Source organism: Acanthisitta chloris, unplaced genomic scaffold (genome assembly GCF_000695815.1).
Source record: "Acanthisitta chloris isolate BGI_N310 unplaced genomic scaffold, ASM69581v1 scaffold9072, whole genome shotgun sequence".
Lineage (NCBI taxonomy): Eukaryota > Metazoa > Chordata > Aves > Passeriformes > Acanthisittidae > Acanthisitta > Acanthisitta chloris.
The window spans coordinates 53,639-81,591 of NW_008662246.1; the positions used below are offsets into that span (position 1 = coordinate 53,639).

At 41.3% G+C, this 27,953-nt stretch overlaps 1 protein-coding gene across 1 annotated transcript in view; it reads right to left on the reverse strand.

Annotated features, from left to right (window-relative positions):
- LOC103798281 (chromosome unknown open reading frame, human C7orf50) overlaps window positions 1-26,736 on the reverse strand; it is a gene marked incomplete at its 5' end in the record, with an annotated part of 27,682 nt that extends 946 nt beyond the window's left edge. The window contains 2 exons of the mRNA XM_009070533.1: window positions 4,396-4,477; window positions 26,513-26,736. Of these exons, the coding sequence (XP_009068781.1) occupies window positions 4,396-4,477; window positions 26,513-26,736 (306 nt within the window). The remainder of the gene's footprint in view (window positions 1-4,395; window positions 4,478-26,512) is intronic.
- Between the last annotated feature and the right edge of the window lie 1,217 nt (window positions 26,737-27,953).

Sequence of the window (27,953 nt, forward strand, 5' to 3'; positions counted from 1 at the left end):
GGAATGTTTCCAGGTTCAGCTGCTGGAAGGATGGACTGTGCTGAGACAATTGTCATGTGCTCAGATGGGCAAAGCATCTGAGAGGAAATGCTAAGCAGATGTGGAAACGCTGATCAGCAAATGCAAACACTCCCTGACAGAGAGCTCAAGGCTGTGAGGGCTGGTGGAAGCAAAAAAAACCCCAAACACACTAGCCAAATCCTCCTTTTGGAAACACATATGCTGGAAGGATGGACTGTGCTGAGACAATTGTCATGTGCTCAGATGGGCAAAGCATCTGAGAGGAAATGCTAAGCAGATGTGGAAACGCTGATCAGCAAATGCAAACACTCCCTGACAGAGAGCTCAAGGCTGTGAGGGCTGGTGGAAGCAAAAAAAACCCCAAACACACTAGCCAAATCCTCCTTTTGGAAACACATATGCAAATCTTACTAAATTCAGTGAGAACTGCAGGCATGTGTCTGAGGAGAGAATTCTGCTGGAACTAGCCTTGCCCTGCCCAAAGGTTCTTTGTTTGCTAAGAGGAGATGCCACTCCCCATCACCCACTCTGAGGGAATGCTCATACTAAGGAGTAGAACTTGAAAACCAAATTGAAATTCACCCATATGGAAATGGTTTTTAATTCACACTGACTAAAGCTGATAGGCTCAACCAACATGTCTAACATTAAAAGCACTTGAGTCATCTACAGTTGTGTTTCACTCCCTTTCTAATTAACTAGTCCTAGATTAAATTTTAGCTTATCTGGTAGAACACTCAATTGAAATGATCATTACATTCATCTTGGCCATAACTTAGCAAAGACTTTGGAAGGATTTCTTTCAAACCAAAGCACTTTCAGAAGTAAGAGGTGAACAGACCTACATTGAAGCACATCTTAACCTCATGTTGTGTATCTGTGGAACAGGTTTCAGCCAATAACACAATATTTCTGCTGTGAATCAGGAGATGTTAAAATGACCTCATGCTGCAAATATGTTTCTCCATGTTTAACTTTACACATATAACTTGACATGAGTCAAGTCAAACACATACGTAAGTATTTAAAGGACTGGAGACTAATTATTCGAGGGCTGTTTCAACCCTGCAAAGTATCAACATTTCAGAGAAGACAGAGCTTCAACAGACACTTAATTTACAACTTATTTCTCCATCGACATTTGGCAGCAGAACTTTGATCACTAAAACTTCTATCACTCCAAAAGAAGAGGAAGAAAGAGTATTCCAACACTGCCTTCATCAATCAGGGATATTACAAAGTAATAAATCTAAACTAGAGGCTGCATTCAGCCTCATGACTTTTACACTATGGAAAAGCTTCTAATTCTTCACACAAACACTCTTGTGCTAAAGAAACAATACAGATACAAGAAAAATATATATTCATTTTACAGTGACTAACATTGAAATGGCTGAAATACGAAGTGCTGTTATAATAACCAAATCAAACACATTTAAACATGATGAAAAATGTCTGTTTTTGAAAGCTTTTACTCACTGGTGCTAATAACAGACAGAACCATCCAGACACAACTGCAGTGTGACAGTGCTCCTTTAATTCAGATGCTCAGTACTCATCTTTTAAAGCTCAGCAGCATTTCCATGTTTCAAACCTTGGCCAAATTATCTCTGTAATTTACACCTCTTGTTCTCAGACCTCATGGCACAGACATCCCTCACCCTGTGGAATTACAGTTATTATATCATTTAAGCAAACTGCTTGAAGGGGCAATTAAAAGCCTAGTCCTAATTTAGAGATGCCAAGTGTGCAAACAGCCATGTGGTTGCTTGAAGACTAAACACCGTTAAGCATTTGGCCCTAAGGATAAGAGCTCAAGGGTTCAGAAAGTCTGATTTGTTTCTTTAACACAGCTCTGAGGTTCCTTTCAGCTCACAGCACAGCACCCTGTAGGCAAAGCAACATCCCATTTCCTCCTGACTTACACAGCCAGTAGAGCCACAGCAAGGGCAGGAGCACAGAAAGTGCCAGCAAAAAGTTAATGACATCCAAATTTTAATTCTTCAAATACAGTAGTAGAAGAGAGGACATTTTAGGGGTCTTGGTGAGGTTTTACAGGAAGGAACAAAATCCTCCTTCTAAGAACAGCTTTGGGCTGGGTTGAAATTGGAGACCAAGATCTCCCCCCATGGCTCTGGAAGGAGAAGTGATGCTTATTGGGTTTTATTATTATTCTTTTGTTAAACTGTTTTGACCTTTTTCTTGTTTCTTTTCTCTCTCACACACTAATGCTGCCTCTGTTCTGACTAGCAATCTGCACTGGAGTCCATTAAAATGGAAATATCCCCAAGTGAAATCATTCCTGTCATCGGGAACAGGAGGGAAACGCTACAAAAGAGCAGCAGGAAAAGAACAGTTAGCACTTTTAAATTATGCTATGCAACTCAAGAGCTTGGAGACTTCTGGACTTGCAAACACCCTCAGACTGCAAAGCAAACAGAGACACCAGCACAGAGAACCTCAGCTCTCTGCCCCCAGTTTGGCTTTCCAGCTCCCTTCCCAGGAAGCTCCAGCCACCCCTCCAGGCCTTCCAGTGCAGAAGTTTCAGCCAGCTGATCTGGTGACTTTAGAAAACTGCTGTGCCAGATGACAAAGATCAACAAATGACCTCGTGTTTATTTTACACTGGATCCTGGAGAAGTGTACACACTGTAGGTACACAGGCCTGGCTTGGAAGCTGTCAGCCAAGCCCCAGATTGATTTTAAAGGGACTTTCAAAAACCTTCAGGGTGTAAACAACTTGAAAACCTCAACTCATTTCTCACAGAAAGAGGCCTGGCAGCACAGGAAACTCAGCTCCGTCCTTTGCGTGGCTTTTCAGTAGGCATCCAAGTGACACCAGGAGATCAAAGATGTGGCTTAGGAAGGAAAGAAACTTATGTCTCCTTTTGTTTTTCAGTCATGCTTGGATATCCAACAGATTTTATTCTGTAATGGACAGGAAGTTGAATTTGGATATGAAAAAAAAAACATTCAAAAGAAGCTGGGTGTGCCCTCCCTATGGTCCTGATGAAGAAAGAGACTTCATCATATGTTTAATTATAAGCACTTGAGCACTTCTCCTAACTTCACTGAATCTGGATGCAGATGTTAATCATTCTCTAAAGCTCTTCTTCAACACTTCTCTGTTATTAAGCTGCAAAATATGTGAATTTAAAGAAGACACAGCACTTTCATCGGACTACGAGCAAACAGGAAGTTTGATTTCGGTGCTGAGCACTAAAGGGTTAAGCTGTGTTTTAATACAAACAAGAAATGCTCCCTACAGCTCATTATGTCCCATTTTATTTCAACACAAACCCCAAGGTAACCAGGTAAAAAAGTGAACCCATCACTCTGCCTGCTGAAGGTAGCTTGAAAGAGCATACATTGATTTTGAAATCAATAAATTGATAAAGACTTTGAAAGGAGAGACTTGAAAACCAGAAGACAGAGCAAACAGCCAGAAACCACCATCAATTTTTTTTAACCTGCAACTCATCTTTTGAAAGTATTTACACCATGTGAACACTTTTGGTTTCATGAAACTCTGCTTTTAATTACCTGGGGCCCTACAAGTATTTTTAATTGGAAAGATACCACCCTGTGTCAGGTGATTGGCTCAAGAGCTGCTGAGTAAATTGGTCAGGAAGATTGGTACCAATACATGTTCAAGTGCACACACTAAAAAAAAATAATCAGTAAAACCTAACTGAATGTCAACAAAATGCATCACTAAGCAAAGGCTGTGTGCAAATGGGCAGATATTTGTTCTATTACACAACACAGTGAGTGACCTGAAACCCCCATTTGCCACCACAATGGTCAGACACTTATTGGAAATTCAATTTAGGTTGTTTTTTAAGTTATGAAATGAATGGGTTTCAGTACAGATGCAAGCCTGGCTTCTGGTTCTACTTGATGCCTTTCACAATCAACATCAGGTTTCACTTATACTTTAATGAGAAAGCTATTTGAACATCTTGGCACTGGGGCTGTACATCTTCTGTGGAGCCAGAGATATCTGGAGCAATATGAGAATCATGGTTTACAGCATTGGGTTCCACATTAGGGAATTCAAATTAAGGATATGACTCAAATTCTCAGTAAACTCCACATGTAAATAAAACATGAATCTGCTCTATTTATGCCAGACATAGACCAAGTAGAAAAATGTGGTATCCACAGGAGAATGATCACCAGCAAAATAAAAAGATCAATGATGAGCAATTAAAATGATTCAGATTCTTGGTTAAAACCAAAGTCATTTATAAATCATTAAGAAATTCTTAGACAAGTGCATGGATAGTACCAGCAGGTTCTGGTTAATAAAGAAGAGCTATAACTAGTGTGGAAGACTATCACATATTTAGAAAAAGCAGCATTAATACAAACCTTCTCTTTATCATACATGTGCAGGAGAAGCCACGTTTGTCTTGTCTTTTGAAACTTCCATTCTTCTGGGTTTTCAGACCAGCTGTAGGAAATGAAGAGGAAAACCAACATTTGCTTAAATGAAATGCTGTGATATCAAAAGATTCTTTACTCAGAAAATATTCCCTGTGCCTCCAAGTGACTTTGTATGTAGGACATGGAGTTTGGCAGCACTCTGAGACACAGAGACTGGCAGAGATTTTATACAAGTGGCAAATAAAGAACCCAAGGGACAGTAAATAGATTCTAGGAAGGCATTATAGCCAAAAATGTTTACATTTTCCTCAGACAGCACTGATTCCCTGAAGTTAAATATCAAGTCTCACTCCTCACCTTGATCAGGCCTTTAGGAGAGGACATCCCCCTCATTTGACCCATGAGCTCCCCCAATCCCTACCCTGCTGCAGGACCTGAGCACCTGGGGAGGTGGAGTGGACAAGGAACCAAGTGTGGGTTTCAGAAAGCTGATGTTACACAATAAACTGCAATTCAGATGAAATTAAGCAGCCTCTGATGGTCTGGGAGGAGTGATTCATTCACCAGTCACCTGAAGCCTATCACAGGTGGATGTTGTAGAGCAGACACAATTTGTTCTTTAGAAGCATATGGAATCATAGAAGCATCAAGGTTGGAGGAGACCCCTAAAATCATCAAGTCCAACCATTAACTGCTGCAACCCCTAAACCATATCCTCCAGCACCAGCTCCAGACACCTCTTCAACTCCTCCACCACCTCCCTGGGTAACCTACTCCAGTGTCTGACTATGTTTTAAGGCTTGGGCTTGTCTAAAGATGTGATGTAATGTTGATGTTTACAGGACAGAAAATGTTGGTTTATGTCTCTCTCTCTCACCAGGAATCCTTCAATCCTGTTAGAAGTGAGGGGGCAAACCAAAGGATTAACATCTGCAAATGTTCTTTGGCTGTTTAGCAAACACATTTTAAATATGCCCAATTTTAGCTGGGTTAAAATAGCACATTTATGTACATCTTGAACGTGTTTTTTAAAGCTGGGACGTTCTGGTTTAGATGAAGAAATAGACATTTCTATAAACAAATCAGCAAACTAGCAAATCTCATTATAAAATGAATGTGCTTGAAAATTAGCATCTTCACATGTAGAAAATCTGACAGTACACTGAAAAATGTCACTTAAAAAGAAAGAAAAAAAGAAAAAATATATGGGGAAACCCAGAAACTTTTAGCCTTCTTTGATTTTTCTCTAAAGAACAAGTCTCCAGAGAGTTGCATGCAAGATGCCATTAATGTTCCAGCTTGTTTTACACAGCAGTAGAGAGCACAGAAATCAATTGACAAGCCAGCTGGGTATGAGAATTAGTATTGTTTAAACACTGTCAAGTCTAATAAAGCAAAAGAATCCTCATCTTTGGTGAATGCTGCACCAGCAAATACATTGTTCAGCCAATTCAATGAAAGAGGAAAAAAAAGGAGACCACAGATTTGTACAGAAAAGTTTCATAGAAGCCTCTGCAGAGAGCACAGAAAAAAAAAGATTGTCGTGATGTTCAGCTTCAATAAGAAAACACAGGAACAGCTCATTAGGGTTATCACCAGCCAAACCTAATAAAATAGTCTGTAACCAACATATAAGGTAACAAACAGCCAAATCACAGCAAACCAGGAAGAACAGACTAATACTAATAACCACAACATATCAACACTAACAAACACAATATATCATCTTTTACATGCTCAAATTAAATCTACAAAAGAGCTGACCTAGAGGCCTCTTTTGGAACATTGGCAATAAATAAGCTGAAGTTTGCAAAACAAATATTGCACAAAAGAACGAGCCCAAAACCTGCCAAAAGTTATAGAATCAGACATAAAATAATACTATGGGGAAACCATCCTTCTCCCATCACCACCAACCTAGAAACCAAAGTGCTTGCAAATTAGAGACCATTCAGCCCTTGGTGTCACCTGCCTTTGCACTGAGGTGCCCAACAACTGTCAGAATGGCACCACAGTGTGATGAGAGGAGTCAACAGAGACAGAATTAACAAGGGCTTTTCTTGTGGGTACAGTTTGGGGGACAAACAACAACCTGCTCATTTGTACCCAATTTCTGTTTGCAAGGCAAACACAACAGCTCCTAACTAAGAAACTGGAATTTCTGCAGGAAGGGACTGAACCTCTAGAAGTCATAGTTTCCTAGCATGCTAAGGGGTTGGAATGGAGCTTAGAGATCATCCAGCCCCAACCCCCTGCCCTGGGCAGGGACACCTCCCACCAGAGCAGGTTGCTCAAGGCTTTAGCCAACCTGGCTGTGAACACTGCCAGGGTTGGGGCAGCCACAGCCTCCCTGGGCAACCTGGGACAGTGTCTCACCACCCTCACAGGGAAAACTTCTTCCTGATATCTAACCTAAATTTCCCTCTTTCAATTTATGCCCATTTTGAAGCCCTTCAAAAACAAACCAAAAAAAGACAATGACAGTGACTGCTGTTCTTTTAATCCATTCTTTTATGAAGTTCATCTTCACCAAGAAGAAGGTAAGTTGAAAATGCTTTTTTACATTAATTAAGCCTGGGAACAGTTTATATTCTAGTCTTTGCAAGGTGAGAAGAACAAGCTGAATGACACATCTGGGACCTCATCCTGTGCAAACAGTCCCTTTACCACATATTTGTGTTTCTCTAAAACATTCTATGTATTTAGACATTTGCAATGATATCCATTGGTTAGACACAGCACAGAGTGCTCTGAATCTTTTATTCTCTGCTAATTTTATGTTCCTATCACCTGAGCACTGTTGCCATTAAAACTTTCAAAACACAGTCTGATTTCCCTAATCTCCTATAAAGCTCTAGGATGTTAAAATATCTTTATTACCTAGTTTATAAACAACTGAGAGCAACAAATGAGTGCACTATAAGGTTAATTGCTCTTATTAACCTATTACCAAAACCATATGCTCTTCTACATGCTAAGGCAAGTGGTTGTGCTCCTGCCTGCAACATCCCACATGGACTTTCACTCTACTCAGTTCTCTTGTGGAAACAAACAAAAGTTTGAGTTTGTCTGCCTGAAAGGTTCTGCTCTATATACACCACAATAATTCACATAAACAACAAATACATGAACATAATTAACTGCAGATAGGATGTTTATGCCCATTCTAGCACTGGAGCCTCATAAACAATTCCTTTTGGTTCATGCTCTGTCCTGTTAGAAGCAAATATTGAATTAGTACAGTAAGAAAAAAAAGAGTATTTTCCTTAATAGACTATGGGTGTAAACTCAGAAAATAGTCCCAAGTTTTAACTGGTACTATAGCCATGGTTGTATTGACTCCTGTTTCTTCCCCTGCAGGAAAGTGTTCCTTCTATTGACCTGAATTCCTATCGAATCGTGAGTGAAACGCTCTGGATAATGGATACACAATCTTTAATGTAGATAAGGGGGCAGTTGTTCCTTGCAATTGGACTTTCCAACAGTTATTAAAATAAAACCTTTCCACTGATTCCTACTCCTATGAGAGCTTTAAAACCTATGGAAGCATCACTCCCTGACAAAGTGAGAGAGGTATCTTCGTTTATCACAATGACATCATTAGTACATTTTTAGAAATGCTCAACTTTTAAACTACAGAAGTTCAAGCTTAGTAACACAAGAGAGGTCTCATTTTGCTGTTCACATGCAGATAAGCTTCCTTGACACACTACAGCAGGAGAAAAGGCTTTTCCTTTCAGTCATTGCAGACACAGAGTAAGACCAACTACATTACAGTTAAAAACCCTCTTTTTATAGACAACCATAACCTCTTTCACAGTGTGAATTAGTTTGGTAGCCTCTAGAATTATCTCTGCCAGGATCTAATATAAACTATGGAATTAGATGAAAAATATACATGTGTAAAACATGTATTTTTCCAGTGTGCCTCAGGCTGACTTTCAATCTATTGTACAAACACTAATTGCCTTCTTTACATGGTTAATGTATGAATCTTTCTTATGAGCTTCAGCTCATTGAAAAAACACATTGGTTGACTTTAGTTAAAGAGAACTTAAATGCCTGTGCAAATGATCTTCCTAAATGGCTTTGAAATTGAAGAGACAGAGGAAATGAATCAAATAAATCAAGCAGATTAGGATATGTTACATTTGGGCTTTTGTTTTTTAGCATGAGAGTCTCATGTAGAAAAGCTGCCCAAGATTCTCCCTAGTCTATCTCATAAATGCCTTCTAGTGTCTATAGTTATCTCACACAAATCTATTCCCAAACCCTGGGAATTCAGGCAGCATAAGGAGGCAAAGAGAAGACAATTGGCAGTGTGCAGGGCAGAGCACTCTCTGGGGTGTCCTAGTAGAAAGAGATGGGGAAGGGAAAGTAGTCAAATTAGTTCCAGAAACACAGTAAGGGAAAAACATTATTGTTACAAATTGGATTCAGGAAGTCAGCACAAGGCATCTGCTGAGACTACTGGCCAGGACAAAACACTACAGAGCTGTCACAACGGGTAAATAACCACTGTGTGGAGAAGAGCACTGAGAACCAACCAGCTCAGTCATTTCATTTGGAAAAATGATTGGGTAGGAGACAAGACTCAAGAAACCAGAACAACATACAGAGATGTGACTGCTGATAACCTTCCAGAAGACACAACAGCATTGCTGCATGCTGAATGCAAGGACACCTAGACTCACCTCCACCTACTGCTCCAATCTGGTGCCACCGATGCTCCAGCCCTCCATGGATACACCTTCCTGCCTGGGTATCCATCCAAAGAAAAGCAGACTGTCACCAAACTTAGATTTCTCCAGCACACAGCCCAGGCTTAGCATCAGGGAATTCACCTGAAAGGTTTCTCCAGATCTGAGGACCAGCTCAGGTAACTATTTACCTTATGTCTGACTCTCTCAAGCTTCCCTCAAAGGAGGGACAGAGCCATGGGCCTGGCTCATGGGACCACATGGGGGCTACATGGAGAAGATCTACTGAAAACATGAGAAGCAGCATTCTACAGCATGACACAGACACTGTCATCTTCTTCCCACCTCATTTCCCTGGGTGCTTCTCTGTTTTGATGCACTCAGTTCTTTATCATCCTGCAAACTGTTCTCCTACACCCTCCCCAAGGAAGGTTGAATAGGAGTTATGACATGTAATTAAGGCTTGCAGGAATCAAGTTAAGCACTTTATTCCCCAAACTCTGATGCAAACAGCATCATTTCTGCCCTCACTTCCCTACTCATAAAATGTGGATAACAGGTGCTTCCTCAATAAAGAAAGCCCATACCCTAAAAAATTCCCTCAAAGATACTTCGAGCCTTGCTGAAACACTTGGCACTCCAGTGATCTGCTGTAATATTTCCCAAGGCAATACACACTCTAGCAGCCACTTTAAAATCCTATGCACTGGTGTTTCAGGCAACTCACTTCCCTTATAAGGCCTGAATTTGGGAACTCTGATTGCTGTTATCAAGTCAGTCCAGCAGTGAGTACAACACATATGGCCAACAGGTGAGCAGCACCTCAGAGAGGCTCCCTGGAACCACTTGGAAGCAGCATGGAGGGTGCAAAACTTTGGCATGAGCTTGTTCTTATGGGAGAAGAGCCATTTCTGGATGGAGGCTTTATATGGAGATATAAAAAATATATGGATGTGGATGGAAGTTTTATATCTGCCCTTATGGTGCCCAGAGTGAAGTAAGAATAATAATTCTGCATCCAGTTATAGCACATAGAATTCTTTAAAGGGAAATGTAAAAGTGTTTATTTTTATTGGGGGTATTCAGAGTTTCTTCTATTTCTCTCAGGGGTGTTTAAAACGGATTTACTTCTACAAAAGTAGTTTTTGAAAGTCCAGTTTTGTACACAGCTGCATACCCAGAAAACCACCTCATGGAGAGTTTCAGTGCTCAATGCAAGGTGAGAGGGAATCTCATTTCAAATGCATGTGATGCTGATTTTCCTCACTTGGATAAAAAAAATAACCCAAATTTAAATTCTAAATAAATTTTCAGAGATTAGACTGGAATGGCTGTAGGTAAAAACTTGGACACACTGATCCATGACAGAACACAAGATCTAGACATGAGAGACAGTTGTAGCCTTTGTTTTTAACTGTGTTTTTCCCCAGGTTATGGATGAATCTTTATTTCCCAACTCCAATTCCTGGAGAAAGTGAATATATTTACTCTGATATTCTCAACCCCAGTCTGGAAGCTAATTCAATTATGACTCAGATAAAGGTTTTCTTTACTTTCCTGGAAGAGAAGAAAAGACACTAATGGAGCTCTTTTGCCAAAAGAAAACTTACTAAAATTGTCAACAGATTTTAGAACCAGTGCCACATTTTTGGTTGAAAATCCTGGCACCACTATTCAATCTGTGGTTTAAAAACAATTTTTAATATATTCTTCCATCTGGTTTAGACACAGCGTAATGACTATAGACTTGTGAAAAGGCAAGGGGAGGAAGACTTTTTGTTTAGGAATCACACATGTAGGAAAAAATAAATGTGCTTTTTAGTGTCCCATTTTTGTCCTGGTGCCCAATATAAGGACAGATTTTTATCTCTACAGCAAATAGGTCACTGAATTATCTTAGAGAGTATTTATAAAGCAAAAGGAAAGGGCCTTTGTGTGCCATGAAGCAAAGCTTTGATTAAATCTACATAAAATGTTTATCACAGAGTATCTTTTATTATATGCACTTTTATCACTTGCCATTATTTGTAACGTTTTATATTATCTTTGCATCCTGAAGCTTTGGCCAAGCTAGAAATCCCTTTCCTCCCCCACCACAAGCTCTGTTCAAAAGCAACATGAGACATTCCCTTGAAGAGCTTCAAGTATAAACAGATGAGACAGATGATAAGTGGAAAGAAAAGTTGACCCAGAAGTTTGTAACAATGCCTCAAAACCATCCAGCAAGTTGTGAGTGGAGCTCCTCTCTCCTTCCTCTGCTACCATACACAGCCAATGCAATCAACCCTGTGATTCAACTTGTCAACTCCTCATAGACACCAACCTACCTGCAAATGCCACCAGCATTCCACTGGGGAAAAAAACCTTCACAATTTCTTTACAAATCATTTTCCTAATACAGTTCTTTAGTTGCTGCTATCTGCATCAGTCTGCCTGCAGCAAAACTGCACTTGGATTTGAAAAAAAATAATATATAGCAGTAATAATATGCTGAGAACTTTCTGTTTTCAGTAATAACAGAAAGGTCAGCAGTAGGCTTGAACGCCCACAGCTACCAGTGCTCTATTACTGAGCTAAATGTGCTTTTTATTTTACATACATTCATAAAAAGAACACAAAGTAGGAATTGAATTATCACAGAAGAAGAATAAAAAAGAGACTTTGAGCCCTTCACAGCCAATGTGTTCTGCTTCTGCAAAAAACACACAACCAATGCTGTGCTGAAGTCCCATCTCCTCTCCAGATGTCCATCTTTTCTTGCACTTCATTCTGGTCACACTGATGCCTAGACCAGAACTAAGGGAAAATGGAAACAACTGTTCTGCCTCCCTCCCATGAAGAACATCCTGGGGGGTACGAGGAGATAGAGAGGGCCCCACAGTCTGTATGAAACCAGCTGCACGTAAAACCATGCTCAGAAGTTGGCAACAATCCATTTATATAAATGCTTGCTGAAGATCAGATGAGGGATATGCTACCAGACCCAGAAAAAACAAACATGGGCAATTCTCTTCTCCCTCACCGTTACACCACCTAACATCCAACTGTGGTACAGAACACTCCTGCCAAGGCACAGACTCAAGCTGAGTAGCTAATTTTCAGTGCTTTTTAAATTTCAAATCAGCTTCTAAAATTTTTAAAGGTTCTCCCCCCCAAGTATCCAAAGCAAAGAATAGTAAGAGATTAAACAATTTAAAAAAAGAGATTTTTTTAACCTAATTGTTGCATCTCAAAGGAGGGATTTGAAGAACACAGAATCATAGAATTTTAAGGGGATGGAATGGAGCTTAGAGATCATCCAGCCCCAACCCCCTACCCTGGGCAGGGACACCTCCCACCAGAGCAGGTTGCTCAAGGCTTTAGCCACCCTGGCTGTGAACACTGCCAGGGTTGGGGCAGCCACAGCCTCCCTGGGCAACCTGGGACAGTGTTTCACCACCCTCACAGGGAAAACTTCTGCCTAATATCTAACCTAAATTTCCCTCTTTTGATTCGTACCCAAAATACAGAGTGAAATCAGGCTGAAATCTCTGCTGTGACTGTGTGGTTCCATGTTGCTGGGAGAAGACTGGGGAGCCTACAAGAAACATGGAGAAAGACTCCTTCCAAGAGCATGTAATGACAGGACAAGGGGAATGGCTTCAAACTGACAGAGAGGAGGGTTAGATTAGATATGAGGAAGAAATTCTTCCCTGTGAGGGTGCTGAGGCACTGGCACAGGATGCCCAGAGAAGCTGTGGCTGGCCCAACCCTGGAAGTGTTCCAGGCCAGGCTGGACAGGGCTTGGAGCAACCTGGGCTAGTGGAAGATGTCCCTGCCCATGACAGGGGGCTTGGAACTAGATGATTTTTAAGGTCCTTCCAACCCAAATCATCTTGTGATTCTGAGCAAATAATCACAGGATATTACTGCTCACCAGGATAAGCAATGCAAGTCCTTTCAAGCTAGAACTAGGAAATTCTACTGTCTGGTGCAGCAAAACTACAACAGTAACACCTAGACATAGGTATACAGCTAGCAGAGCATCATAGAATCATAGAATCAACCAGGCTGGAAGAGACCTCAAAGATCATTGAGTCCAACCCTAATCTTGTTCTGGGAATCTAGACCAAAAATTCCATAGTTTCAGCAGTGCCAGGTCATAGCTACATTAGCTACTCTTGCTATACTTAGAATATTACACTGTTAATAAAAGAATAATTAGACAAGCTACAAAAAGATGTTATGAGAAGTCTAATATGCACTAATGTAGTTTTAAAAGTCTATATAATTTTAAGGCCTATCCCAAAACTAGCAATGATTAAAAGAAACCAAAAAAACCCACAAAACCCCATCACCACCAAAAAAACCCAACCCAAACTTTTGACTTCTATTAATAAACCACCAGAAATGTATGGCAGTGTCATGGTTTTCCATCTAATGAAGCTGAAAGAAAATGCTGGAACAGACATGAACTTCATGTCAAAATTTATCTGTGAAAGTTTTTGAGGAGGGATGGAGGATTTTGAATACTGAAGATGTTGGCTGATGGATTCTGCTTTGAACCAGCCAGGACACCAGTGCCAATTTATTGCTCAGCACACTGAGTTGAAGGTTTGTGTTCCTTAGCTAAGCACAGGCTGTTTCAAAAAGCCCTGAAGCTACAAAGTGATGCTGGCACTCTGTGAAGGTGTCTAATCCAGCTGGGCCTCTGATCAGCAACACTGCTGAAAATGTGCTGCTTTTTCTGTATCCAGATGTCTTCAATTTAACACCAGGTTGGGTGTTTCTTTGTGGTTTCTGTCTTTGCAAGAACCTAATGGACTTCCATAGCCAACAAGTGCTCTTATGCAGCCCCAAGCTCCAGAGCAGCATTTGACTACAGCAAGAAAAAGCAATGCTCTCTCATTCTGCTAACGAGATGCCCATGTGCCAAATGCCAACCTGTGCTGAATTCCAGCACTATCCACATTCTTCCTTCCTGCCTCAGCACCCAGGACATCTAGTCCCAGCTGCAGGGAGCTCAGCTGGTCTCCTCTCCTTCCCACAGGATTCAAACCCTGCTCCTGCAGACTTCCCAATAGGGCTTGCACACATCCTTGAGGAACAGGAGCTGCTTAGACTGTGGACCATGGTCTCAGTGAACCTGAGGGATGCAAGGTGTACAACCCACCCATGGCTGAATGGAGGATGGCCAAGGAGTCTGGCTGCCAGCAGTATCCATGAGGAAATACCACCAGTATCCTCTCCTTGCCTGACCAAAATTTCTTCACCGTTAGGGCATTCAGGCACTGGAATATTGCCCAGGGAGATGGTGGAGTCACCATCCCTGGAAGTGTTTAAGAGGCATCTGGATCTGATGCTGGAGGATATGGTTTAGGGGTTCCAGCAGTGACAGGTTAATGGTTGGACTTGATGATCTTAGAGGTCTCTTCTGACCTTGATGATTCCATGACAAGCAGAGATACTCATGCTGACAAAGAGCTGTCCTCAAATCAATCCCATCCCCTGTGGTGTCCAGGGGCTGTGGTTGCAGCCTCTGGGACAGGAGAAATCTCTCCCTCAGAGTGAAGCTGAACATTCAGCCCATGCTGTAGGACTGACTCTGTACCTTTTCTCTAGCACTGCCTGTTCTGATGGCAATGTACTGTAGGCACACAGAACTGTCATACTGTCAAATATTGGCTTGTCAAATTCTCACTGAGCCCCTGTAGTTCTCTTAGGACAGTACAGAAGAACAGATATTTATGGATTTGGATGCCCTAGCTGTGCTGTTGCAGCAATTACATTTGCAAGCTATTTTTATTTCAAATGAAATCCAACTATTTTTATTGCTGGCTAATTAGACAAAGCTCATCTTTGTTACAGGAAGTCCCACGTAACCTCTTCAAATAACCCAGCACACAAGTGGCTTTCACAGTGCCTCTGAGATTTGGGCTTATTCTGGACCAAGAGCAAGAACATATATAGAAGTTAAAAAAAAAAAAAAAGGACATGTCAACCATCCTTGTCTTTTTTCACATCCCAAATTGGGCATTCCATGCTGCATTCATTAGGAAGAATGGCAGAGGTGGACAGAGTGTTGCAGACCTCTGGCTATCTGTAACCTTACTGAATGATTTACTCTGCTTTTGGCAGAAGAGTTCTAAGAAAGGACAAGATGAGTTTCCAGATCGACCTAAAAGTATAGAGCAGTTGACAGCCCACTCATATTTTCCTGATTTAGCTGAGATATTCAGTTATCTCTCACTGCATAGTAAAACCTGCCACTGCCCAGTGATGCTCAGGACAGTGTCAGATTCCTCTCCTCTAATACTCTGTGACATGTGTTGCACCACTAAGATTTGAAGTAGTCCCTGCTCAAAGAAAGGGATCTGCCAATTACTGCTTCCTGCAGATGGCTCTCATTCCAGCTCCACTTCATTCACATAAAAGTAGTTACTGATACCTTTTTGGGCCATCATCATATTAATGAATGTGTGAAGCAGGAGACAAGTTTTATTAAGGAGCTAGTTTTATTATTTCAAAAATATTTCTTGTTATTCTAACTCTGGTTAGGAAGCCTTGACAGCTCCCTGGAGCTAATTGATTAATAATCATTGCCAACTGCATTTTAAACTTTCATTTTGGCTTTGGCTGAGTTGACTAAATGATTCCCTAGAGCTACAGAACTACTAGCCACTACTATGAGTATTTGGGCACTGGATGAATAGTCTGAATGTGTCTGAGGAAGTGAACAGCAGTGTTAAGTCTCCTAGATCTCAACTTTATGACACAGAGAAAACATAAAACCTTCCTTTTGCATTTCTGCCATGTCAAGAACATAGTCTGAATGGAAGAGGATGGGTGAGGACAAAATGCCTCTTCTCAAAGCCAGAAGGAGAGTTAAGGATGGGATGTCTGGGCTTGGAGCCAGGCATGAGGCAGAGTTTGGAGAGCTATGGAGAGCAGACTTTGGAGACTGGGAGGAAAAGTTATGCCTCATCCTCCTTCAATGCAACCTCACTGCAACTGAAACTTTATCCACATAAAGTAAATAATCCCTGCAATCTGCTTTTAGTCTAAAAATAATAAGAGGTAGTTTGTTGTAATACTTACATGTGGAATGGGTTATTTGAATTATACAAATAGCAACGAGGCTGGTGAAGGGACTGGAGCACAAGTGCCATGAGCAGAGGCTGAGGGAGCTGGGGGGGGTCAGCCTGGAGAAGAGGAGGCTCAGGGGAGACTTTATCACCCTCTGCAACTCCCTGACAGGAGGTTGGAGTCAGGTGGGGGTTGGTCTCTTCTCCCAGGCAACCAGCAGCAGGACAAGAGGGCACAGACTCAAGCTCTGCCAGGGGAGGGTTAGGTTGGATATTAGGAAGAGATTTTTTACAGAGAGAGTGCTCAGGCATTGGAATGTGCTGCCCAGGGAGGTGGTGGATTCACCATCCCTGGAGATTTTCAAGATGAGACTGGATGTGGCACTTAGTGCCATGGTCTAGTAACCACAGTAGGGTTGGACTCGATGATCTTTGAGGTCTTTTCCAACCCAGTTGATTCTACGATTTGACCCAAATAGTGCACAACTTTCCCCCAAGACAAAGGGAAGAGGTCAAAGTGCTTTGTGTGAGGTCTGAGCACCTCAGTAGGATTGCAGACATCTCTTTGCTGTCAGGACATGGCCCTGAAGCAGACTGGCCTGTTATTAAAGACTTCTGACTCTACAGGACATATCTCACAAGGTTTCTAAAAGTAATTTCAGATGAAATAATATATTAAAGCTGCTTAATTGTTCAATTAGATGCAATCTCTTTTGTATAATACTGTGGAAAGATGAAAGCTGGAGCTCAGTGATAAATATCTAATGGCTACATTTAATAAACTTTAATAAGAACATTCATTTATACTAAATGTTATTTTACTGGAAATGAGACTCATTAAGAAAGGAGGTTTTACATTTTCTTAACCAGGTTCAGAAATAAAGATGTTATTTTACAGGAAAGAGAATCAGGCAAAGAAACCTTAACTATTTTCACTCCAATATTTATGGCTTTAACATGTATAATCTAGTTTTCTCCATCTGAGGAAACACTTTACAGTCCGTTAATTACTGCTTGTACAATTTTTGGCTGTGACAACATATGTGTGAAAAATTATGAGGAGTTTTAACCATTCTATTGATCAAAATATCAATAAATAAAAGCAAAGTAAAGTTTGGAAAAGAATCAATTCACCAGGAATGCACTGAAAGACTTCTCAGGCACATGAGAACGAGTCATCTTCACTGGCACCAATCTCATCTCATACAAGATCATATGCAGAAGGAAAATCTTATATATGTGGCTGAGAAAAAAAGTGTTGTCTGTGACCTCCAGCAGGAAAACTCGGGAATTCTTGTTCCTAGTTTTATCAGCAGTGGGATGAAGTTGCTCTGGTCATCTGCAGCAAGAGAATCACAGACTCATCAAGGTTGGAGTAAAGTTGCTCTGGTCATCTGCAGCAATGGAATCATAGACTCATCAAGGTTGGAGGAGACCTCTAAGATCATCAAATCCAACCATTAACCTGCCACAACAGTACAAAGAACCACAACTGCAAAGAGACCTCAACCATGGAAGAGAGAAACTTCTCCAAGATAGCTAGAGAATGATCTGGAATGTTAATCCAAGCACTGCATGCCCACCCAGAGATGAGTGGCCTTTAGGAATGCATTGAGATACCACCACAGAACAAAATCCATGCAAACTCCTCCTGCAAAATAAGGAATTGAGAACAATTCTACAGGTCTCTTGGACCAGACATTGGTATAGAGCCAAAGAACACAGAGCCCGTGCTCACATGAGAAGAAAGTTGTCTCTAGTTTTCCTCACGTCACTTGCTTGAAAGGAGAACTTTGGATTGTACAAGGACTTTGGTGAGTCACAAACTTCATCACTGTTTAATTTATCCATCTGAAAAATGAGGCAATACAACAATTTCTCAAAAGCTGCTCTAGCAAGAGCAAATAAATTAGTGTCAAAATATTTTTCATTTATTTTGTCAAAATACGGTTGTGAAATGCTATCAGGGAACGCAAAATGGAAAAGCAAATTATCACTACTACAGCAGGGAACAGATAGTGAAAATATGTCTTTAAAAAAAACCCTTTAAATATGAGGCTGGCTAGTCAGTAAGGCACTTTTCAGCTGCTCCCCTTTAAAGATGAGGCTGGTTAGTCAGTAAGGCACTTTTCAGCTGCTCCTGTAAATGATAGATGTCAGATGAAAGGATTTGTGAGTTCATGTTAATGATGCTATTAAATACAGGATTTCCATATGAGAATGTTTGAACAAAATGCCCAAGTAAATATTTTGACAGCTTTGTTTCACACTGAAAAAAATGAGAGAAACACAAAGAGACAGAAGGTTTCAAAGCAAATCACTGCAGATTTTACTGAAATCTGCTTTGAGAGGTGGATTTGTGACCCTCCATAAAATTCAAAGATTTAGAAAGACAACTAATTTGATTTGGATCCATAAAGCAGACCTAGAGTTTCCTGATCTACTTTGTGCTAAATTTAGTGACCATTTATGGTTGTGGAAATGACAAGAAGAAATCTTTTTCCTCTGCATAAACTAACTAGGACAATGAGCAAATTTAGAAAGATGAAACAGCTACTGACTCTGACTGAGAAGAAAAGACCATGGACCTGAGCTTCCCTTGCTTCCTCTTCTTAAGCCACACATTAGTGCTAAGAAAGCTACTCCAAACCCTCTCTCTCTAGAAAGGAGTTTATCCAGAATAACATTAATAGCTAAACTGTAAGAGGTTTGGTTCAGGGAAGGTTGTGCCAGCCCAGCTGCTTTCCCAAAGCTCAGCTGAATGAGTTGCATCACAAGCATTTACTAATTTGGCTGGAAAAATCATGCAATCTTTGTTGTTCCTAAAACTTCTTCCTTTTCAATGAGTTGAAATACCATAGAAATATCTGCAACATCTGACAACTTCCATGGAGAACTAAGCTTAGAAGTCTTAGAACCTGACAGTTCAGAATCTTCCAAGCAATCAACTGTTTTGCCTCTAGAAACCAGAGCTGCTGATCCAGCAAGCTGGAAATGGCAAAATACATCTACACCCAACTCTAAGTACCTAGGACCTTCACAACTTGCTCCACCACTGTTGAGAGGACTTGCTAGAAATTATTAGACTGAAATGATTTACAAAGTAATTCAGTCCATCTGGAGCATTTCCAGGATAGTATTACAGATACCCAGAATATATTCCTAAGGTTTGTTTTCTTCCCAGAAATCCTTGGTAAAAATAGCTAAGATTGGCTCTGAGCCACTTTAAGGGTTTTTTTTTGTTCTTATTTTTGGTTGCTGTTTTTAGAATTATGTAGTAAATAATACTATTATTTGTCAGCATTAGCTTGAACTGACAAGTTTATCTTCAGCAACAGCTAAAGAAGCCTCAGTGCCCCCTCTGGCTCTGGAAGTGGTGTAACTTATAAATCAGCTCTGTGCACTGTCTGAGCTCATTTGCAGAGCCACAACTTCTTAATTCAGGCTCATCTGGGTGTTAACCTGGTTATTCAGCTTCCAGACCAGAGTGTTCCTGGTCTCATCTTTTTAACCATCTGCATTGCAAAGTTGGATTTACATGGAAGAGCTATAGACCAAAATTGTTGCTTCCCTTTTTTGGGTGAGCATTCCTCAGGCAAAGCCTGGATCACTCCCTCTGGATAGCTGTAATACTTATAGGTGGAAAAAGAGAGGAGTTATACATAAGGAACAGTAATCTGCATGAACTCACTAAATTAAGATGTTCATGTGTGTCTTGCAAAGCAGTGAAATTGCTGTACTGGAACCATAAAAAGCAGCTAACCCACCAAGAAGTTAATAACAGTTTAAAAGCAATTCCTGCACAATCTGACATCCTGTGGATGTCATGTGGAGGTTAGAAAAACACTGGCATGGCTCCAACAGGGTTCTGCATATCACTTGCCATCAAGATACAGCAAAGTGAATCCAGAAGTCGATGACTATATCACAGGGACTGAAAATCATCGACTTAGGCTGCCACAGACATCTTGATTAAACAGGCAGTAGCTGTGTGGGGCCGGAACCCAGAGCGTGCTGCGACATTCTCAGAATCCTAAATGCACAGTTGGAATAATCAGATGATAATGAGAACACTTACACCTGGAAATGGGGATCATAAAGCTCACTCTGAAACAGGAGTGGATCTGACTGGCTGAGGCAGGATGAGAAGGTCTGTCCCCAGGAGAGCCTCTTCATGCCAACATTGAGTGATAGTTTGGGGGGAAGGTAAAAAGAAAAGGTTTTAAGAGTTCAGAAAATTCAATGTGAAATTCCAACTCAAAGCTGAATCCAATGCTGTCACCCATGGAGCAAAGTCACAGTGACAGGGAGCAGACAGGGATCGCAGGCTCACAGCTAGAAGGTAGCTCCAGCAAAACAGCATGTTTGTTTCCAGGTGCCACATTTCCAGAAGGATCACAGGACAGGAGGCCAAAGAGGAGCAACAGAGCACATCAGGGTCTGGAAGGAGCAGTGGCAGATGAAGGGTCACGGACGAAGGGGCAGTGAGACTGAGGAACCCAACACATGAAGGATGTAAACACCAGGATGGGGGAAGTTATTTACACAATGTGGGGCAACACAATGATTTAAAAAACCTTGCTCAATAACAGGTCCAGCACAGCAGGCCAATTTTTCTGCCTCATATAACAGCAAGCTTTGTCATCTGCAGAAGATATTATGTCTGAGCACCTTTTCAGAATAGGTCTAAGCAGCACCAAATCTGTGGAGTGAAAATATCCCCTCCACCTACCCCCACAAGAATAACTGCTGGCATGCCAGCATCCTAAAAATAGGAAAGGTGTGGGCATTGCAACAGAGCTTTGTAGAGCTTCTGAGTAATGGCAGGGAACTGCAAACTGAGGTGGCTTCGTCAGATGCCATTGAAAGTTACACAAGGGAGTGTAGGATAATGATAAGGTAACTCACTCTTAACACAATGAGACTCCTTCACCACAGACAGACAGTGGCTGCCTTTAAAGTCAGGAAGATCTGCCCAACTATTAACACCAAATGGAAAACTACTCTGCAGTTTTACAGACACACTAGATGTAGGTCAAAGAGAGGAACCTCACTTAGAGGCAGGTCAGGCCCCGGTAGAAATGAAAAGTCAAGCAATCTAGAAAGTTGGAGAAGTGCTAAAACAAATTCACTGATCTCTAGAGTACTAGGAAAAGTGCAAGCACTTGAAATCAGATAGCAGCAAGTGCCTGCCCAAGTTCATATTATGAACAGCCACAGAACAATGCCAAATGCAAATTTTTCCTGTATCTGACTCTCTGGATCCATGAGGCTTCTTATGGAACTAATGAACATGACAAAATGACTAAAAGCATGTATGAATAGATTAATTACATCCCTAGTTAATGTTTGCCCCAGAACCTTTAAAAAATAGCCCATGGTTATCAAAGCAAAACCATCGTCCATCACTATTCCCCTAATCTTGGAGGAAAAGCTGCTTGTTCTAGACACCTTAAAGCCCCAACTGCTGTAGGGAATTCAGGAATGCTGCTGTGTCTAATTACAGCAGTTTCTTTTAAGTTCACATACTATTTTTGCTACTCTGGCTCATTAAGATTCATCACTTGAGCAGTTCTCCAATATTTTATGAAATTCAAGATAACTGATGAGCTTATATATATATGCTGCACCTCCCTAGCAGGAAGGAAACTCAGTCTCCATCCTGGAGTGTGGGGGAAGGAGAAATGACACTAAGTGCTAAGGTTAGTTGCTATCCAACACACTGAGTCAGTCTCTGGAGGGAGGGGGAAAAAAACTGTACATATTTAGATTTCTAGTGCATCAGTTATTCTTACTATTTAGAAGTTAGAGCCATTGATGGTGAAACATCAACAGCAGTGCCAAGTTTTAAGTTAATAAATATCAAGGGCAGCAGCAATGAGAGTGACTTAAAGTTCATAATCAAACATCAAACGCCACCACTGACCATGGCAAAAGAAGTACTTAACCTGTGAGAATAAAAACAGCTTCAAAATGTTATGGATCAACAAAGCAAACTAAACCTGACACAACTTGCTTGATGTACTTTAGGATCAGAAACTGTTCCTCAACATCAATGAGCAGTTGTGTTTGTGCAGAAGCTCTCCCAGTCAAGTCACCTGGCCCCAAATGGAGTAGGATGAATGGTTTTGGGATTTCCTCAAGGGCCACTGTCATCTCAGCTGTTTGGCCACAAATCTCCAGTGTTGCTGCTCTTTTTACAGCCCAGCACAACTCCTTTACTGACCACACACTCCTGGTTCCTTCAAAAATCAGAAGCTTCTTAGATGCCAACACTGAGCGAACATTAAGTTACCTCTTATTTCTCTTCTACTGATGCCTCTGCTCCAGCAGGAGTAGAAACTTGATATACTTTCTACATGTTATTTTTGCTTACATATCTATATAATATATGATATCTATTTAATAATGCCACAGTATAAAGGCTTGCAGTAAGACCTTTCCAATTTCTTTGGTCTTTGAAAGGCAGAACAAAGTTTCAGCTTTCAAATCTTCCCTGCTTGGAGCTGTTGGTAATGAAGTTTGACTGAGGACTGGGATATGTTTCCATTCTGCAAACCCAGCAGATAACAACCACCCTGGGTTGTGCACAGCCACCAGCAGCACTGCCACTGTGCTCAGCAAAAACCACCTCGGGTTCTGCAGAGTCAGATGATTCCCTCACGCCATGGGAAATTCCTACTGTCTCTCACTTTTGTGTCTCTGTGTCCTTGGTTTGTATTGTTCTCAAAGCAGCTTTTTTTATAGTTTCAGAACTTGTTAAGGAGTTGGAATGGAGCTTAGAGATGATCCAGCCCCAACCCCCTGCCCTGGGCAGGGACACCTCCCACCAGAGCAGGTTGCTCAAGGCTTTAGCCAACCTGGCTGTGAACACTGCCAGGGTTGGGGCAGCCACAGCCTCCCTGGGCAACCTGGGACAGTGTCTCACCACTCTCTTTAAAGAAATGCCTGACATTCCCTGACTCTCACCTGAATTCAAATTAGGGTGAGGGAAGGAAGATCTATACAGAAAAGCGAAAAGACAACACCTCAGGAAACATTCTGGTGACATACACAACTAGTATAACATAAACCATTAAAAAATTATACTTCAGCACCTTAGTTTTTGAATTTCAACATGTGATAAACAGTATTGAAAGGCTTAGATAATTCACAACAATATCCAGATAATGATTCTATCTCTTATTTCTGCTTGAGATGGTATCAGTTTTGTAATTCCACATACTTTTAGTGTATCTTTTCAGATCTGTCTATTCCTTTGATGGGTGATGGAGAAAACCATATGTGCAGATCCATAGAGCAATGAACTTCCTAAGCCACACACAAGAACAGCAGCTTCCAGGAGAGAGCAGCTTGCCAAGACAAACAAGTTCTGCCAACATTTTAACACCACAGAAGGTCAGTCAGGTTATAATTAAATCTAATTACCATTCTCATGAATTGCAACATCTTTTCACTTGAAGTCACTTAATGCTCAGAAAAGGATGAATCTTTATTCCATATTTTCCAAGAATCACAGTAATGAGACATTCTAATCTTGGCTTTAACTCTGAATCATCACTTATCGGCATAAAGAAACAAGTGATGTAATCATTAAAAGCAAGAGATCTGAGCAGTTTATTCAACCACTGATACTTCCTCTCTCCTGCTTTTCCCCATTCCTCTGTGATCATTTGACAAGAATTTTTTTCTCTTCTGTTCAGTCCCACTCTGTTTTTTTTCATTATTTCACATTTTCATTTTTCCTTCTCAGAGTTTTACAACCTTTCTGCTTCAGCTCCCTATTTTTAATCCTCTATATATCTTTAAATCTTCCTGTCTGCTCCCTCAGCAAGCTGAAGAGACTCATGACAGTAACTTTCCTCATGCTGCCTTGGAGAGAACTGCTTTGGGAAACCACCTGAGCTTATCTCACCAAGGGAAAAGGTGAGATAAAAACTGGTGAAGCAGAGATCTTGTTTCTCACCCTTTCCTTTTCTCACAGGCCACAGAAAGTGAGAGAGGGAAAAAAACAGGAGTTATTTGGCTGCTGCTTCTCCCTCAAGAGTGCAAAACCAGGTCATGCTTGTCCTGGTCTCATTCAGATGAGCAAGCAGCTGGAAACACTATCAATGCCACCCAGCTCACAGGGGAAACCCTTCAGCAGCTCAGGTCTTGCTGGTTGCATGTGGCCATTCCATGTGCATGGGGAAAAAAAAGGAGTTGTCCTCTCATACTGCAAAGAGTCCTTTAATAAATAAAAATAAAGAACTAAATAAAAATTACAGTTTTAATTACCATATGATACTTCAAGTTCCACCTGTCCTGCAGGAGATTCACATGTCATCAGGCAGTTAATATGCCACTTCACTTACCAACCCTGATGTCATAGAAGGCTTTTATTGTAGGTGGGGCAAAGCACAATTCTACAGCACCTTTTTGATTACTTCCAATTATATTAATCTCTTGCATCTGTAAGGTTTTATTTATCCTCCCACATATTATTCACACCTGTGGCCCTGCAAAAGCATGTACAGTGAAATCCTTGAGCCACCAAAGTTGCTGGAGGGTTTGCAATGAGCTTCCAGGACTCAGATATTCATTGTCTTTCTCCAGCTAGTATTTTACTTCTCTGATTACTTTAAATTCAGTTTTTTTATAGTAGCAGTAGTAGTATGTTGAGGGGAAGGAATGAAGCTTAGAGATCACCCAGCCCCAACCCCCTGCCCTGGGCAGGGACACCTCCCACCAGAGCAGGTTGCTCAAGGCTTTAGCCAACCTGGCTGTGAACACTGCCAGGGCTGGGGCAGTCACAGCCTCCCTGGGCAACCTGGGACAGTGTCTCACCACCCTCACAGGGAAAACTTCTGCCTAAATATCCCTCTTTCAATTTATCCCCATTACTTCTTGTCCTGTTCCTGCAGTTCCTAACACAGATCCCTCTGCAGCTGCCCTGGAGCCCCTTCAGCTCCTGGCAGGTTGCTTTGAGGTCTCCACAGAACCTTCTCTTCTCCAGGCTGAACAGCCCCATTTCTCTCAGCCTGCCTTCATAAGGGAGATACTCCAGTCTTCTATCAAATTTGTGGCCTCCCCTGGACTTGCTCCAACAGTTCCATGTCTGGGAAGTTTGGTGCAGGTTAAGTGAAACTCTAGAATCATTGGCTCAAATATAATTTCATATTCTCTCACCTAACAAGGCAAAACTCCATATAGATAGCAGTGGAATAACAAGGAAAAACCCACAGCTTGTTCCTTTGCTTTCTAAACCTGAAATGCATTATCTGGAGATCCACCACTTACCAGAACACACATACCAGAGTACAGGCTGAGCAGATGGTTCAAAGCTAACTGTCAATCCAGTTGCAGTTCAAACCAGCAGTGAACTACTCCAGCTGTTTTCCAGATCAAAAATATTATTGTCATTTTGCTATCGCTGTGTGCTGAGGGTTATGTAACAAAAATGCACATGTCCCTCTGCCTGGAATGCAATTAATTTCCTCCCTCCTCACTGTGAGTGGTAAGGAACAATTCAGACAGTCTGGATGCTTCAGTTTTGAGCATGGCCAGAGAGGCAGCCCTGGAATTATTCCACGTGGTAACCCACTATTTGCAACACAGCAGCCTTCTGGAGGCCTTACAGACAGGGTGTTTGGAAAAAAATAAACACTATTGTCCTGTTTATACATGAGCTCTTACTGTCTGTGGGGTACTCTGAAGGCTGCTCTGTAGTTCCTTAGTTTAACCATAGGCTTTGCTTTATGCTGGAATTTTATGCCTTCTAAATAAGTGCAATAAATGGATGAAGTAATTGCTTCCAAGCTGAAATCAGCCACTAGACTTGCTGCACACTTGGGTATGCAAAAATCAGGCATTGTACACTATTAACTTAAAAATCGTGCCATAATCCCTTCTTAATTCACAAATATCCAAACATCATGCAGGTGGTTAAGTTCAGACTCCACAAGGCTTGACCACTCCATGCAATTTGCTTATAGAAACAGGACAACTGGAAGCCCTTTGCTTAGAGCAAGAAACAAACCTCATTTTCTCCATGCAATCTTTTCTGCCAAGTGCCTTTCATCTCTGTGATATTTATACAGCACCACTAAGATCTTCAGGACAGGAGTTGCCTTTCTGTAAAATGTTAACTCAACTTTTCTCTATTGTTCCTGTGCTAGAAATACAATGTGGTGATCAACTGTCTTCCAGGGTGTCCACCGGGATGAAACATTAACTTGGGACTTAACTGCAGCAATTTCCTTTAATGTGTTATTGCTTGGTACAGCTTGTTCTGGGCTGCTGGCACTGTTTAGAGCTCACTTCTGCAGGGAGCACCTGCAGTGGTTTTACTGTTCTCACCTGGTTAAATAGGCCAGAGCTCGCTCAGATCCCGATGGCTTTTGGGGCTGCACCTTTTTAATGGAGATTCCAGCTTCCCTCAGCAGCTGTTTCTCCTTCTTCTTGCGCTCTTTTTTTAGTTTTCTTTCCAGTTTCCTTCTTTCTTCTGCAGTAAGTTCTTTCTCCACCTCTGCAGGAAGTTCTTCCACCTCCTCTGTAGGAAGTTCTTCCTCCTCTTTTGCTGCCTGCAATAACCAACATGCAAATAAAGTGTTTATATTTCTATAGGAAAGTGAACTAAATATGCATAAATGTAATTGTAGGGCACAGGTAACATTTATAACCAGAAGTTTCAGGACTCATATTTTTACTGTTCACTGGACTTCATCACTTCTGCTCTGCCCAAGTCACACAACTGCAAATGCTGCACTTGTGTAGACCTGTGGAACTGCCCTCTGGAGATGATGGTCTCAGCACCACAGGAATCTGGATATGGATTAAACATCCTATCTAAAGTTTGTTCTCCTGTTTGTTCTCCCATACTCAAATCTGTTTCACAGCAGAAGGACGGTTTGGATTTTGTTCAGCTCACACACGTTTCAGTGGGAGCAATAGGGTTTCCTTAAGATCCTCAGTTTGTTTGTTGTGTACATACACTTCCCTGTACTGAGAAAAACTCTGTCTGCCATACAGAGGCTTAATCTCCATCATGCCAAAGGAGATGTGACAACTACCATCTTCATCCAAGACCTCTTGGAGATCCTTTAGCAATCTTGAGGAAACATATGCACAATTTTCAGTAAACACATATAGATATATATGCCCAATGGTTGACATGTCTTTAGGTTTGCAGACAGAACAGCTACTTATTCACATCTAAAACCATATCACCATAAATAGATGTATCAGTGTACCCCAAATGAAAACAAATATCTCACATCCAGACGAAGAGCATGAAATAGATACACTGAGTTGATTATAGAAAATCCAGTGTGAGATTACATCATGTAGAAACAAAATGCTGTTCCACAGCAAGATGAGATTGACTCCAGGGACTCCTGGATGTCTGAGAGAGGAACTTGCCAGGCAAGGCCTTCTGCTGGAGCATGGGACACCCATGGAGGCCAAACTGAGTGAGACAGAGATGCTCTTCCCCCTCTCTCTGCTCCCTCCTCACCTGTTTGAGGAACCTGTAACTGAACCCCAAACGCACAAGAACATCAGTTATGGCAAGACTGGTTCAAACCACTTTATGAACTCACAAATCCTCAGTGTTACATGAATTTGTTAGTCAAGTGCTTTCAAACACAGAGCTAAATCGGGTTATTCTTGCTGCCATTCAAGCAAAAGATGTCAAACGAAACAATACCTGGACACAATCCTGTTTGCCAAGGACACCTGCTGGGGACTAAAAATTTGTTCAGTGTCAATTCACCTATCAGCTAAGTTTGTTCTGACTCAT